The sequence below is a fragment of the Pteronotus mesoamericanus genome, unplaced genomic scaffold, assembly GCF_021234165.1.
Source record: "Pteronotus mesoamericanus isolate MK-2021 breed Mesoamerican mustached bat unplaced genomic scaffold, CSHL_Meso_final scaffold_651, whole genome shotgun sequence".
NCBI classification, from domain to species: domain Eukaryota; kingdom Metazoa; phylum Chordata; class Mammalia; order Chiroptera; family Mormoopidae; genus Pteronotus; species Pteronotus mesoamericanus.
Window position 1 is genome coordinate 23766420 of NW_026555325.1, and position 15978 is coordinate 23782397.

Here is a 15978-nt window from a genome sequence, read left to right on the forward strand (position 1 = left end):
ATAAGCCCAGAATGTTGATATAATAAGGTTTTAAAATTCTAACTTGGTGATCCAGGACATTAAATTAATCAGGGAAAAAGCCAGATCTTGTATATAACACAGTTTCATTCATTCATTCATTCAACATATCTATTGAGGGTCTGCTGTGATTTGATACTGTTCTAGAATCTAGACCCTGGTGATCTTGAAATAAACAGAGCAAAATCCTTGCCCTGTTGATTTGTCTTTAGTGAGAAGGAAACACATTACATTAAAAAACAATGTTATGGTGAACACACAGTACAATATACAGATGATGTATTGTAGAACTGTGCTTGAAACCTATATAATTAACCAATGTAACCCCAGTAAATTTAATAAAAATAAAAAAAGTCAGCTGTTGATGATGTTAAAAAAATGATAAAGCAGGATAAGGGAAGAAAGATGTTTAAGATAGTGCGGGGCGGCTTTTTTATATACTATGGTGAGTGAAGGCATCTATCTCTAAGGAAGTGGGGAAGGTAGGCCATCAAAAGATAAGAAAAAGAGCTTTTGAGGCTGAAGAGGAAATATAAAGGCCATGGAGTTAAGAGTACTCCTTATTTTATATAAATTTAGGGGAATTCTGATTACAGTTCAAGTTAACAAAATTAAATTCATTAATTCCAGAAGTTGTTCTCAAGACAAGTGAAGGAAATATTCTCCATACAGGAAAATAATTACTCTTTCTTTATATTTTTTAGATGTTGCTAAATTTGCATAAGAAGAGTTGGATGGAAGGTTTGACACTTCAGGACTACAGTGAACACTGTAAACATAACGAATCAGTGGTAAAAGAGATGTTGGAATTAGCCAAAAATTACAATAAGGTAAAAGTTACTTCCAACATTTATTTCTTATATTCTTTGGAATATATATCATTAGATGTCAAGTATTGTATAAATACAATTAGTTAAAATGGAGTGGCCTAATTTGTAGATCAGGTAGTAAATATTTTAGGCCTTGCAGCCATCCCGTATATTGCAACTGCTTATCTCTGCTGTTGTAGTATAAAAGGAATGAGTGAGGCTGTGTTCTAGTAAAATTTTATATACCAGAACAGGCAACCTGCTACATTTGTCCCATGGGTTATAGTTTGCCAGGCCCTGCTTTAGACCAGTTAAAATAATTTTACATTTGAAGTCTCTTCGTTATTCAGGGGGCTTTTTCTTGGAAGGGAAGGGGAACAAGGAGATGTTACATTTTAATACTTACTACATTAAGATTTATTTTATGAAGTTTTCTGTTTTTATTTTTAAAAAATATTTATTGAAAACCTACTATGGAGGCATTGGGGTATGGTAAGAAGAAACGTCTGTCGGGAAAGAGAAAGTAAATAAATAAAGCATAACACTTTGTGATTAGTGTTACGAAGAAAATAAACAGGGTGATGTAAAGAAGAGTAACCTAGGGGAGACAACTTTATATGAGGACATTAAAAAAGTTGTATTTTGCAGAATCTCCTGAAAATGTTTGTATGCTGGATGTATATGGCCATGATAATGTTTTTGTTCATAGTTTTATGTTCTTTTATAATTTTGAAATTAAGAAAATATGCTATGCAATTAACCTATAACTAAAATGTATGTTTTGTGCTGTATTAGTTTCCTAATACTATCATAACAAACTGCCATAAACTAGGTGTCTTAAAATCATTCATTCATTCTCTCAAAAGTCCTGGAGGCTAGAAGTCCAAAGTCAAGGTCTTGGCAGGGCCATGGTCCCTCCGAAGCCCCTAAAGGAAGATCCTGCCTTTCTTTTTCCAGCCTCCGCTAGTCCTGGTCTTTGGCTTGTGGAAGCATTACTTTAATCTCTAATTAGGGTTAGGATTTCAGCATATCTTTTTGGAGGATGTGATTCAATCTAGAACATGTATTTCTTACTTTTGATCAGAGCCACATGTAGAATAGGTTTTACATTTTGACCCAGTACAATGCAGATGTGCATATGTGTATATAATTGCAACAAAAGTTTTATGAAACAATATTTATCCTCATTTTATGATATACTCTTATTTTCTTTTTGATTCAGTTTCATTCTGTTTTAATTATATACATAAGCATTATACAAAGTCTGTCCAGAGCGATCCCGTCATGTAATATTAAAAATAGAGACACTTACTGAAGAAGATACAAGATACAGGAAACATTGTACATAGCACGGTGATGCCTCAGTCCCTTTCTAAGTAGGCACCTTGAGACCTCACACAGTTCTCCCATCAGCTGCCCCATCATACTTTCCTGAATCTCATCGATGGTCTGAAATCTGTTCCCTTTCAAAGGTGATTTTAGTTTTGGGAAAAGCCAGAAGTCACAGCATGCCAGCTCTGGGCTGTAGTGGGGCTGGGCCACCTCAGTGATTTGATGTTTCGCCAAAAAACTCAGCATGAGACACAGTGCACGAGCAGGAATGTTGTCGTGATGAAGCTTCCAATCACCAGTTGCCCATAGCTGCGGCCTTCTGAATCATGCAATAGTTTGCACAGAGGAATAATGTTCAAGCTTATCACAAAATTTGGTGCAGATTTGTTGCTCTACTCATCCAGTCTTTCCACACAGTACACATGCTTACTCAGTGGTGTCTACCTCCCCTAGTGACTAGTACAGGGAAGTCATCATTGTTCATGCCTGCGCATTCCAGTCCAGTCTCCTTGGCTGCCGGGTTACATCGATGTCATGCAAACCGTTCTTTTTATATTAACAATGGCTGGGCTTTTTCTGGACAAAACTCAGATACATACAGTTTACAGCCTATTAATGGGTTGAAAATCTAGAATCTATAAAATATATATAGAGATATTATACAATGTTATTTTTACAAATATTTATTGAATATCCCGCTACAAGTTGCAGTGGAAAACAAGGATCCTTCCTTCATATATAGGAAAATAGGTCAATAAGTAAAGCTGATAACCAGAGTACTACAGACTACTAGATCAAAATTTGTGTGTTCCATAATGCCTTAGTCTTAAAATTGTCCACAGTCAGCTGCCTCAGTATCACCTGGGCTTTTCTGTAGACTCCCAGACCTACTGAATCACAATCTACATTTTACCAATATATCTAGATATGTATACTCATTCAAGTTCGAGAACACTGCCATAGAGGAGTCCGTGTGAAGTACTTTAGAAGTTCAGAGGTTTGTGCTTTCAGCTGTGGAAGACCCTGGAGAGTGTCTTGGAGAATAACAACATTTTAGTTAGATGTTAAAGCATAAATACAACAGGATTTAGAAATACAGAGAAATGTTACGCTAGACAAAATGAACATCACAGGCAAAGGCTGTGGAAAAGTCAAGGATATGTTATAGAAATTGTTTGGCCACAGAACATAAAGGATGAGGGTGATAATGGGGAATAAGGTTTTTAAAAGGTTATTGAAGTCAATTAACAGGGTTTAGAATATCAGGATAGTTATTTTTTTATCAGGAGTGTGATATACCCAGAACTTGATTTTAGAAACATAAGAACCAGATTTTAGAAGCATAATTTAGCAATGGTTTTGAAGAAGGAGTGCTGTAAATGGAGATTTAGAAGGAGCTTGCTATTATCCAGACAAAAGGTAGTGAGTCTCTGGATTATTGTAGTGGCAGTGGGAAAGGAGGTGTCAATAGACAAATAAATAAACATGGCACCTGTTGGATAGATGAAGCAAAAGAAAAAGGAGGCCCCAAAGGTGAATTCAAAGTTTCCTGCCTAGGTGACTAGAAGTATAGTGGTATCATTAACATTTCCAGTTTCGGAAGAAGTGGAAAGGATTGCAAAAGGAGAGAAAGAGTTCCGTTTTTAAACAAGCAGTTAGAAATGTGGGACTCCAAAAAAATGGTAGGGGCGAGAGTTTGATTTTGGAGACAATTAAAATTGATACTGGTTATCACACCAAAAAGTAGTATTTCTCTTTTTAAATTAAACACATTTTACCAAAATAAATGTAAATATTAACCAAGAGACAGTGTACCAGATTGGCCAAGTATAGCAACATCTTTTGAGAGAATTGAGCTTTGAAATAAGTTGCTGGGCCCATACAAACTAAATAACCACAGAGTGTGGTTTGCCTTTGAAGAGCATGCCCTGATTTACATGTTGTGTTCAAGCTGGAAATCCCCTTTGGTTCTAGATTACAAGGAAAATATCTTTTATCTGTGAAGAGTAAAGAGAAAGAATAGTTATCATACTTGAAACAGTTAACCTCTTATAAACTAAAAAGTTATGACAAGTTATTATTCAGCAAACTCTAGGAATGGTTTTCATTTCTTAGTAATGTTACAAGTTTAAGTAAATTCATATCGTTACCACTGCCAGGAAATAACCTATTTTTGGTTACTGCTGCCCATCTGCAGAAGTTTTTGCTTATTTAAAGTTTTAAAAAATCTCTGTAGTACTCAAAAAGTTGTAAGGTTTGGTTATAAAATGAAAACAATGTGTAAGCTGTGATATGAAGGATTCCAAATTTGGAAATGTAATTCCCTCTGTGATTGAAAGAGAATGTGGTAGAGTTTTTAGTAACACTTAAAATATAAAAAGAAAGGCCCATGCTATCATATTTTTTTTTTAGTATTCTTTTTAATTGGTTGGTGTTTTAAATTAAGGTAATTATTGTTAGGGGCCAGTTAGCTCCTAAAGTAAAAGAAGGTTAGAAAATAATTAAATTCCTTTGTTCCAACTTTTTGATCAAAGTCTGAATTCCACACAGAGCCTGCTTGATTACTAGTCATTGATTTCTCTAATTACTGAACTTCACCCACCACTGTTATTCCAAATTTCCTAATTTTTTCATGCCAGATGCATCAGTTTTAAAAATATTGATAATATTTTCATTGGGTATTTATAATTGAATATGCAAGTGAAAATGAATTATAAAAGCATTTTAAGAAGAATGTAGACACATAAAATTTGCCATGTTTTTAAACATGTAGTCATTTAAATTCTGAGTTCTGACAGTTTACTTTTCAGGTAGAAATATTGCCTACTTAGAATCTGAAAGAAACTTTGGATATATCTTTTATGTGATTACATATAAAATATGTAACTATGATTATATTTGGTTTACTATAATTGCTATATTAAATAGTACTTTTTTTGTGCTAGTTTAAGATTAGAAAAACAAAAATAAGTATTGGGAAAATCAGGTCAAATTATCATTATTTAAGTATGTTAAGATATGTTTGCAATCAAACATAGAAACCCAAGAGACTAAACTAGAGAACTGTTAGAATTAATATAATTGAGAATTATGTAGCTGGTAACCATACAAATGCTGGTATCCAAAAAATGCACTGTATGTAAAGAATTCTTATAAAATAGTTTTTAAAAACAGTAATAAATTAGACAAAAGAGCTGGAAAACTGAAGACAAATGGCCTATATACATGAAAAAAAGTTCAATCTTATTAGGTAGTCACAGAAAAATATTAAAATTAGAAGTAGAAAATTTCTTTTATTTTCAAGTTAAAAAAAATTGTTTGGGAAAATGCACCCCTAGTGGGAAAGCAAAGTGATGTGCTTCAACATTTTTGAAGGCCCCGTTCCAATTTTAAATACATAGTGCTCTTGAAAACAACACAATCTCTTTTGGTTCTCTTTTAAGAGCTTATAATAAAGAATAAAGAGCTACAAATACCAACTGAGAGAAGTACTTGCAACCTGCAGTTATATGTAAAAAATTAAATTGTATAGCAATATTAAAAACCTACTATGTTACCTCCCTTTTTCAAAGACACCTCTCTTTCACATGTATCTCAACATAGTAGGTTGTTAACAGTGTCATCTCTTAGGTGCATGGTAGGGGAATTATATACTTTATGTAAATCCTGAATTATTTTCAGTTTTTACACCAAGTGTTACTTATATCTAAGATTGTGTTAGTTCAAAGTAACAATGGCTTAAACAAAATAGAAATGTATGTCTTCTATAATTCAAATCCAGTGTGAAACTTTGAAGTGATCACAGACACAGAACCCTCCTCTCTTTTGCTCCACTTTACTTATATTGGCTTCCATCTTTTAGATCTCATGATTTTATGGTGATTGGTATGGCTTTGGCCATCCCATCTGAGTTCAGGCAAGGGGAAAAAAAAGAAGGGCAAAGAGGGATATCTCCCACCTAAACCAGTTCCCTTTCAGAACCTTTTCCATTAAGCCCCCCCACAGCACTTGACAGAACTTAGTCAAGTGAACACACTCTGCTTTGAGAAAGGCTATATAACGTAATCTTTACCTGGGAGCAATTCTGCCTTCAATAAAATCAGAGTTTTATTATAAAATAAAGAGAAGATGTATATTGGGTAGGCAACTAGTAGGTTCTGACATAAATTTTTTTAACAAGTGGAACTACAATCATACATACTACACACACTTGTGCATACACACACATACACATATGATCTTTATTTTATATCCCTACTTCATGTGATTACATTTTAAAATTGAATTGCCTATATGATTTTTAGAAAGAATTTATGCTGGTCAAAACCGCTTATTAAATCGTGGATTTGGCTTTTTTCTTATTCAGGATGTGTCTTTAAAAAGTAATAATTTCCTGAATTGCTATGAATTTTGCTTCAGTCTTTGGAGACAGATAGGCTTGAGTTTAAGTCACAATTTCATTGCTTATTGCCTGTGTGGTAATATGTGTCCCTGTCATTCTTTGTGCATACTAAAAGCAAGAACTCTATTACTCAGAGTGATTAATAGTGATTATTAAATGTGTAAAATGATAAAAATTCTACTGTTGAGGACATGCATAAAATGTACTGGAGTGTTATAAGTTATTCCAAAAAGTTGGGGGAAAAATTATAATAAAGTATTACCAGAGTTAACATGTGATTCTCCCAATAAGATAGTGCCTAATATCTTCACATATAAAATACAGATTAACTACTACACTGTGATGTTTTAAGGATTCAGTAAATTAATATTTGTCGAGCATGTGTATGTTAATTTTTAATTTCTGATGGTTGTAGGAAAATCAGTTTTACTGTTTTTCATACTCATACCTCTTATACTTTCTCAGATAGTTTTAAATTGATTTATGTTTGTTAATTTTTACTTTCCCAAGTATGTTTTATAAAAACCATTTTTAAATTTATTCTCTGCCACCAAACTCACAGTGTGACTTTCAGTTAATACCCAGTATATTGATTTGATACAAAAATCAAGAAAAAGGAAAATATGCTATCTTGAAATGCATTGGCAATTTTGCAGAGATTGTTTAATAATGAAAAATAGCATATAAATGATTTTAGATAGCATGTACTTTAAAGGGATTATGGCATGTTATAGAGTAAACAAACTTAACATTTCAAAGAGAAAAAAGAAGCCCCCAAAATAGAGAAATAGAAATTGGAATAAGAGACATGATATCCAAAAAACAGAGGTTACAGAAAGGAGTAGGAGAGAAAACAAGTATTGGAATAGCTCTGAGGTGTTCAGAAAGTTCAAGAAAACTGAATCCATTGGAATTCACCTGTTGGAGATTCTTAAAGACTGTGAATGAAGTAGCAAGGATGTTATCCATGTTTGTTAAAGGGTAAACAAATCGTAGAATTTGAGATACAAATTTTTCACTTGAGAGTGTGACCATTACCGAAAAAAAGAAAGAGAATGAGGTTATGCGTTTAGTAAAACCCTCTTTAGGATAGGGGGTGCATCTAAGGGCATTATGATTACATAACAGACCAAATTCCAGGAATTTCTTAGAACTGTGCAGACCGTGCATGATGGAATAGCCATCTGGGGGGTCTTTGTTGATAAACTGTTAAAAACGTTTCTGGTGTGAATAGCCACAAACATTTTCAGTGCTTTTTTTGTTGGTTGAGTAAACCGAAGAGCACGAATGCAAAAGCAAAATTTGATGCCAAATCACAGAAGTTGCCATAAACACAGAAGTTCCCCTAGTAAGGACACTGCCTGTGCCTGAATTTCATTTGTTTCTGCTGCTACCATTTCTTAGTTTTTCCTGGTGACTCGCCAGATTAGAATTACCAATGAAGACAGACTGGTCTTGCCCAAATGTCAGATGAGATATAGGTAACTTAGGTAGATGGAGAAAATATTTTCGGAGGTCGATGTGATCTGGTCTGGTCTGGTCTGATCTGGCCTATCTTAGAATGTAAGAAATGTGTTTACTCTTTTGTCATGGGGGTTTGCAACCTTAGTATATGCCTAAATCTACAGCTGCTCCTCATTTTCCAGATGGCATCTATGGCTGGGAGTACTTTTTACCATCTGCACTACTCAAAGAGTTTGTGAACTCTCTATTTTAATTATTGGAAATGGAAAAACTAATTGGTAAAGTTGTTATATGATATAAAAGATTTTAAAAATTGAGTTTTTACATTTTAAGCTTTCATATAAGGTCAATGCTTTAAATGCCTTTTGACTTTTCTTTGCGTATCTGCCATCTTTGATATTTGCAGTACTCCAAAATACTCCATAACTATTTTGTACATGAATTGGTATTATGAGCCAAATTCCAAAACTCTTACCTCCTTCCAATACTGTAAAGTACTGTCGTTGGCTCAAAACAGTACTTAGAACTGCTAACAGTACAAAGAACTGCTAACACTGAATGGATATAGAGTACAAACTCATGTGAACTGTTCCATTCATCTAATATGTTTTCAAGTCAGTAGGTAAGGTATAGTGTCAAAATTTGTAAAAGTAATTTAGAAGGACAAACTTTTGATGTGTTTCATTGTATCCATATATGTAAAACATTGAAACAGTGAGAGAAGCAATTTCCCAGCTAGGAAATACTTTTTTAACTAGCTGAGAATAATATGAGTGACACCTGACTCTGAAAATGAACATATTCTCTGTCTAGGGAATTCTGGATTTGGAATGTTATTAACTTTATTTTTCCTTTTTGCAGTTTTATGAGTCATAAGTGTATTTCTTAAAGATGTGTTGTATATTCTAATAATCAGTACATACAATACTTATTCACCATCTTGCCTTTTAGGCAGGTTCTACTGGGGAAATTCTCTAGATAGTTTGTCCATTTATAAAATTAGACACTTGCCATCTTTGCTCATTTTCAAGTTCTCTGTTTACAAAACTATTAAGAAGGTGTGAAATGCAGCCAAACTTCCCGGTTTATGGGAAATGTCTGATGATTGCATTTCCTACATGTTCATTGTTCACACATGAAGATATTTGGCAGCTGCAAGATTATTAAGTTAGAGTATCCAAATCTAACCCTCACTGGGATTTTTGGTTTCCTGCTTTCTGCTGCCAGTACCTCATCCTCTTTAACCATATTTGTGGTAAGTGCTGTGGGGTTCTTTCTTAAGGTTGGTGATCTTAAATTTTCTCCACCCCACCCTCCCAACCCATTTTCAGGTGCTATGAATAAACCATAGACCAGGAGTTCACCTGATGTAGTAGAGTCCTAGCTTCAGGCAGTGACATACCCACACTGTTAAGAAGGAGGTTCCTTAAGCTTAGCCTTCCCAGTAAGGAGGTGTTGGGGTGGTGCCAGTATTGTGAGAGGACAGTGGTGGTGGCTAATCTAAATGCTGTAATTATCTCAGAATTACTCTGATAGAAAATTTATGATCATACACATAAAAAGTTTGTAGCTAACTCTGGAAATAGTAGAAAATGGTTTGTGTATTTTGTTGTTTTGGTTGATTTGATTTTTATTTGATTTGGCTTTAAATTAAAGTATTTTTTTGATGTTGAAAACTTCAAATTATTCTGTATTTCTTCATGATTACTAAAAATCACTTATATGGAAAAGTGAGGTTTTTTTCCTGAATACATGTATTACCTTCAGAGATTTAAATATGTGACGTTATTAAGGGAGAAAACTGTATGATCTGTGAAATGGATCAAAAGTCATCAGCTCTGCCCTGGCCAAGGTGGCTCAGTTGATTGAAGTATGAACCCAAGCATTCAAAAGATGGTGGGTTCAATTCCCGGTCAAGGCACATGCTTGGGTTGTGAGTTTGATCCCAGGTCAAGGCCTGTTCAAGAGGCAACTGATCAACGTTTCTCTTTCTCTCTTTTTCTCCCTTCCTTCCTCACTCTCTAAAGTCAATAAAAACAATCCTCAGGTGAGAATTTTTAAAAAAAGTCCTCCTTTCAGCAGCACCTTTGAACCCAGGTGCTAGTGATAGTTAAATTGATTGATTCTGAGTATAAGCAGGCTCAGTTGACAAGAAAAAGGAAACAAAGAAATGGGAAATTGTGGCAGAGCTATAGTGAATTAGGAAAAGGAAAAGAAGACAATAAGACAGTTAGTACCACAGGGTCAGCATCAGCTACCTCAGGCCGTCTTTTATCCTGCAGTTTAGCCGTCCCTCAGAGAATTCCAGAAGTTTCCAAATGGTTAACTCATAGTCCAATTTGATGTTTTCAGTACCTTTTACATATTTCTTAAAGTCTGTTCTCACAATGATGGTGCTAACAGTTTTCATTATTCTGAAGGATTTTCTAACGATTGGTAAAATTGCTTTTTTGTTCCATAAATTACTGTATTAAAAGGTTATATGAATAAAAATTATGATAGCTATTATCTTTGGTGATTATTCTACAGTGGGAAAAGTAAATTTAGAATTTGAAACTCTGTCCTTTGTGTTTCATTCACAGGCAGTAGAAGAAGAAGATAAGATGACACCTGAACAGCTGGCAATAAAGAATGTTGGCAAGCAGGTGAGGTGTACTGTAATAGGTTATGCAGTCGCACAATAACATGCTCTTGCCGAGTTAAAACTGTTTTAGGGCCTGTATGATATTTTTCCCCCTGCATTTTCATTCTACATGTTTCTTCTGTCATGTAAATGTGATGCTAATTTTACTTTTCTTCTTTTAAATTTATTTTTATTGTATTTTTCCATTACCATTTATCTCCCTTATACACGCCCTGCCCCCTACAATCACCACATTGTTGCCCATGTCCGTGAGTCCTTTTTCCTTTGTTGTGATGCTAATTTTAAAGATCACTGAATTATTTGATGTCATATTCAGTTTGCCACTTAAAGAGAAGTAGATCACAAATATGCCTCTGAGGTCTTTAGTGAAAATAACTTACTAAAATAAATTAGGAAACTTGTGTCCTGAGTTAATTTTTAAGTATTACTTTTACTTGAAATAATAGCATTAGTGAAGGTAATAGAATGGTAGATTTATTTCATATGTAACAGTTTGTAAATGATATAATTTATCAGTATGTAGTCTTCAGTATGTAGGTAATGTTCCTGAGAAGGTTTAGAGCCCTAGTGGATTATACTGAGTTAAGAGAAAGTGGTTTAAGTATTTGCTCTTTCATTTTCCAAAGTGAAATATATATTTTAGTTCCTATTTTCCGAGGGTTGGGGGGAACACACCAGCCAATTAAAAGAATCTACAGATTAATTAGACTGTTTTTTAAAGAATGTTGATTACATTTTTTTCATTTCATGGAACATGGTTATCATATTGCTGATGTTGGCAGAATCTTGATATTTCAGATGCAAGACACTAAGCTGTCTTTGCTTTCAGCCATCCTACCATATGCTCTGATCCCATCACATCTCACAAGCTATGTAGGTTTGGGCCAGGACCATTCTTGGATGGTAAATCTCTAAGAATCACCCAGCTGCTACAAGAAGTAATGTAGATAACTGAGGGAAGTGTGTTACCATTTCACTACAAAACCAGTTATTCCAATAGAGCAGTAGGGGCAAAAGTCTAACTTAAAAATACCACAATTGGTGAAATCAAATCTCACTACATTCTGAGTATCATAATTTAAAAACAACAAGAACCCTCCAAAATCAAAATAAAATATAGTTCATCTTACTCTCTCATCTATGGGACGTAGTCACTCCTGTTGTCTTTTACCCACTACTTATTTTCATACAATGTGTAATCTTAGATCACCAACTTGGAGCCTTGGACTGTAAAATCCAGTAACTATTTTTTGACTAAATGACTCCCTAAAGCTATAGTTTCTTGGTGTATAGGTTTTATATAACAATTAGCAGTAAATAAAAGGACAAAATTAAAACAAACATGAAAGTGACCATGTATAATTGGCAAAGTATAACAAATATCAGAATCGTTTTAAATATATAGTACTTCACTGGTTTGGCCTATTCACAGCAAAAGCAAAACTGTCTATAATGGAACTAGACCAATAATCATTTATTCCTGCCAGTCGTTTGCAGTCTCTTTCACCTAAAATGCCCTAGCTCTTATTTCTGAAATAAAGAAAATTTAATTTCGTGGTTTAGTTACTTGGAGTTATTTGTAGCATGTTGTATCTCTGGGTTGTTTAAAGAAATCAAGTTTATTGAAATTGTAGCTTAGAAGAGAACAGCCAGGAAATAATTCCAGTAATGAACATTTGTTTAAAGTTAGGAGTCTTAGGTATTTTAGCAATGCTCATAAGAAAATATGTTTTAATTGAAAGTTTTTTATTGTGTGCAATATATATCCTTTATTTCAAAGCTTTCAAATTTAGCTGAAATACTTCATTCGCCTCAGCATTAAACCTAAGTATAAACTAAGATTTTGATTTAACATCCTTTAACACAATGCAATCTTAAGCTTGCTTTTTTTTTTTTTTTTTACCTCAGACATTTCAAACATAGATTTGATCAGGTTTAACCTAAAGGGTTGTACCTATACACTTTTCTCTGATACATTTTTTTTTTGGTACAGAGTCTAAAGGTACTCTGTATAACTCAGTCTTTTATTGTGTAATCTATTAGTTAAATTTTTAACAGATTTAGAAATCCTAAAAATATAACAATAAATTAGGAAAGTTAAATTGTAAAATATATATCATTTAGGTTTGGCTTTTTTGACTAATTTCATCAGCTACTGAAAGAAAATCTTAAGTAATTTGTCTTCCAGTAATATGGTTCTTTTTTCTTTCTCTTTATTTTTTTTCTTTTAGGACCCCAAACGTCACTTGGAAGAACATGTGGATGTACTTATGACGTCAAATATTGTCCAGTGTTTAGCAGCTATGTTGGATACTGTTGTATTTAAATAAAGCAACACAGAAAGCTTTGAGAGATACTTTCAGTGTATATTACTCAATTGTTCCTAATGCTCCAAATCAAGGGACCTCTGAAGGTGTATTTGGTTAAATGTAAGACATCTGGCATCATTTGCAGCACTGTAACACCTTCAGTCTCAGTTGTGCAATTACTTCTGTTTCTTTAGTCAGGGTCTTTGCAGATTCCAAAGTTGTATAAGAATACATCAAAGTGGACAAATTTTGTTAAGATCCCATTTAATATTTGAAGAAATCAGTAACACAAATATATTTTGATTGTTGCTTACAAAATAAAATACATTTACAATCTATGTCTCCCGAGGTCTTTCTGGCACTGGGTGGAATTGACAGAATAACGTTTGACAGTGCTTTAGAAATCTCACACTAAGATGTGTTTCCCTTTTGCATTTTAAGATTTTATAACACATAAAACATCAATGTGATAACTTCACAAATGTAAAATGATTGCTATTAATGAGTGGCTACCTCATTAGTGGGTAACAAAAAATGCTGACATTTCATTTAAAGTATTTGTCACACGTTAATATTGTATATGCAATATATCTTGTTAACATATGTTCAGGATTTCAGAAGAGTGCATTTTAGAAGGGGACAATTTTGATGTAGACTTTATCAGTTTTTAAAAGAGTACAATCTACTAGTAGCACTGAGATTATGTGGGAATTGCCTGCTGCAAGCTCCCAGACTTTCAGTAGAGACAGCCATAGAAGGTATACTATATAACGTCTTCAAACAAAATGAAAAAAGTAGCCATAATATGAGTTTAATATAATGAGCACATAAGCAATAATTTTGTTGTGATTTTATCTTTCTCAAAGTAACTTAGAAATACTCAGTTTTCTGATAAAGACAAAAATGTGACTAATGGCAGTTTTGGTTAAACAGCCTCATCCCACAACCTGCTTTGAACCTGATGTAGGTAAGTTCAGCCCCCATTAATATTCACTCATGGTGCAGCACTGTACTGTGTACACCAAGGGGTGCTGGCAAAACACAAGGAGACAAAGATATTTTTCGATTTTTTATTTACAGATTTTAGAGAGAGAGAAACATTGATATCTACTCATTTATGCACTCACTGGTTGATTCTTATATGTGCCCTGACCAGAGGTTGAACCACAGCCTTGGGGCATCGGGAGGATGCTCCAACCAAGCGAGCTCCTCTGCCAGGGCTGGAGACAAAGATTTAATTCCTACCTATACCCTTTGTGAGACTATGCCAAACAGTGTTTCTAAGGCTTCATTAAAGGAGGGCTTTACTTGGGGACGTAGAAGTTAGACTTTAGCCTCTACTAGAGGTGGTATGAATGAAGTGGTAGCCTGAAATCCTACCCTGTTTGAACAATTCTGGGTTCTTATTGCCTGCCTAATAAGCTAACAAACTAAAACTGGAAATGTCTTAAATTCCCACCGTGTTTTGCAGTCTTTTCTCTTTTTTTTAATGAAATAGATATTCTGAGCATTTCTTGCTCTTCCTGAGGTTTGGTCTTATAAATACAGTGATAGTGTATTTTATGTAGGACATGTAATATGTATTGGGATTACAACAATAATCATTTATAATTAAAATGTAAGTGTAAGTTTTCCTTTTGCCTAATTTAAACTGTGTGGCCCATTTTTTTAGATACATGATTTTTTCCCTTAGATAAAGAAGGTTCTATGGCTTATTTTCACAGTGTTCATTAGAGCTAGTCTTTTTGGGTGTTTTTTTGTTTGTTTGTTTTTTGTTTTTTTGTTGTTTTTTTTTGTACAATATGCGCTCAGAAGAAGGCCCCAGTAATTAATACAAGGGCTAGTCTCAACATTCTGTTTGGAAATACTACTTTTTCCCACTTTACCCCCCTGAAAATATCTCCTGAATGAGTACAGTGACTGAGAGGTCTCAATTCTTGTCCTTTTTTTTCCCTCTTGTGTGATCACCTCACCTTCCTGGATTCCCCACAGCCACATACCACTTCCTCTCACTTGGTTCATGTTGGAGACATACCCAGTTTCAAAACCACATGGGAACTCCTGCTACCAAAAACCTACATTTTCTTTGTAGATTCGGAGTCTATCAGAATTAGGGTTCCCGGAGAAGCTCATTGAATACACCTTTGTGTCAGAATGTATCGCTATTTTAGCAGCAGCCTGATGGCCAAGGCTCAGAAGGCATTGAAACGACTTCCTGAATTAAAAGCTCGATGAGCCACTTGAGGTGTGTGTGTGTGTGTATGTGAGCATCTTTACTCATGTACTATATACAACATTAAAGCAGCACTAGAACTAAAAGGCTTGCGTACCTCTAAGTACAAAGATCTCACAGCTTTACTCTTAAACTAGCATAGAGGCATTGAAAATTCCAACCTCACTATTTACTGTGATTTGCCTGGAATAGGAACACCTGGGTCTTCTAGGTGCTTATTATATATACAGAATTCAGGCCCTACTCCAGCCATGAATCAAAATCAATATTCCTGGCATGGTTCAAAATGCACTTAGAGAAGCCTGCTCTGCATAAATATGGTTCAAAATCAGGTGTGCCGATCCGGGGGGCAAGCCTTAGTTTTTCTTTTTGAGTACATATAAATTAAAGGCATAGCCTATATATGAGAAATCACTGGATTTAGTACTGATATTTTAAAGTGAGTGCACATTTATCTCCTAATCCAATTCCTTAACTGAGGGAAGTGCACTCTAACCCTTTTCTGTACTTTAACATTTCATTTTAGCATTTGTCATTTAAAAAAAAAAAAAGTCAATTTAGGATGCTAAGAATGACAATGCCTCAAAAAGAGCCCAGGTGGAGTCTCACCGTTTTGCTACACATTTAAAGCTCTGTGTCCCACTGAGGAAGGAGGGGGTAACTGGAAGCAATGAAGAGGGAAGACAAGCAGGGACAAAGAATTTAATGACCAAAGAAAGGGGGGGGAAAAGTAGCCAAAATAGAGCAAAAGCCTCTCATGAGAAATG

At 34.4% G+C, this 15978-nt stretch overlaps 1 protein-coding gene across 1 annotated transcript in view; it reads left to right on the forward strand.

Moving 5' to 3' along the window:
• Positions 1-13308, forward strand: part of PSMD14 (proteasome 26S subunit, non-ATPase 14) — a 94966-nt gene extending 81658 nt beyond the window's left edge. Inside the window, exons 10-12 of the mRNA XM_054562600.1 lie at positions 723-848; positions 10608-10670; positions 12901-13308. Coding sequence (XP_054418575.1) covers positions 723-848; positions 10608-10670; positions 12901-12999 — 288 coding nt within the window. The 3' untranslated portion in view covers positions 13000-13308. The remainder of the gene's footprint in view (positions 1-722; positions 849-10607; positions 10671-12900) is intronic.
• The last annotated feature ends 2670 nt before the right edge of the window (positions 13309-15978 follow it).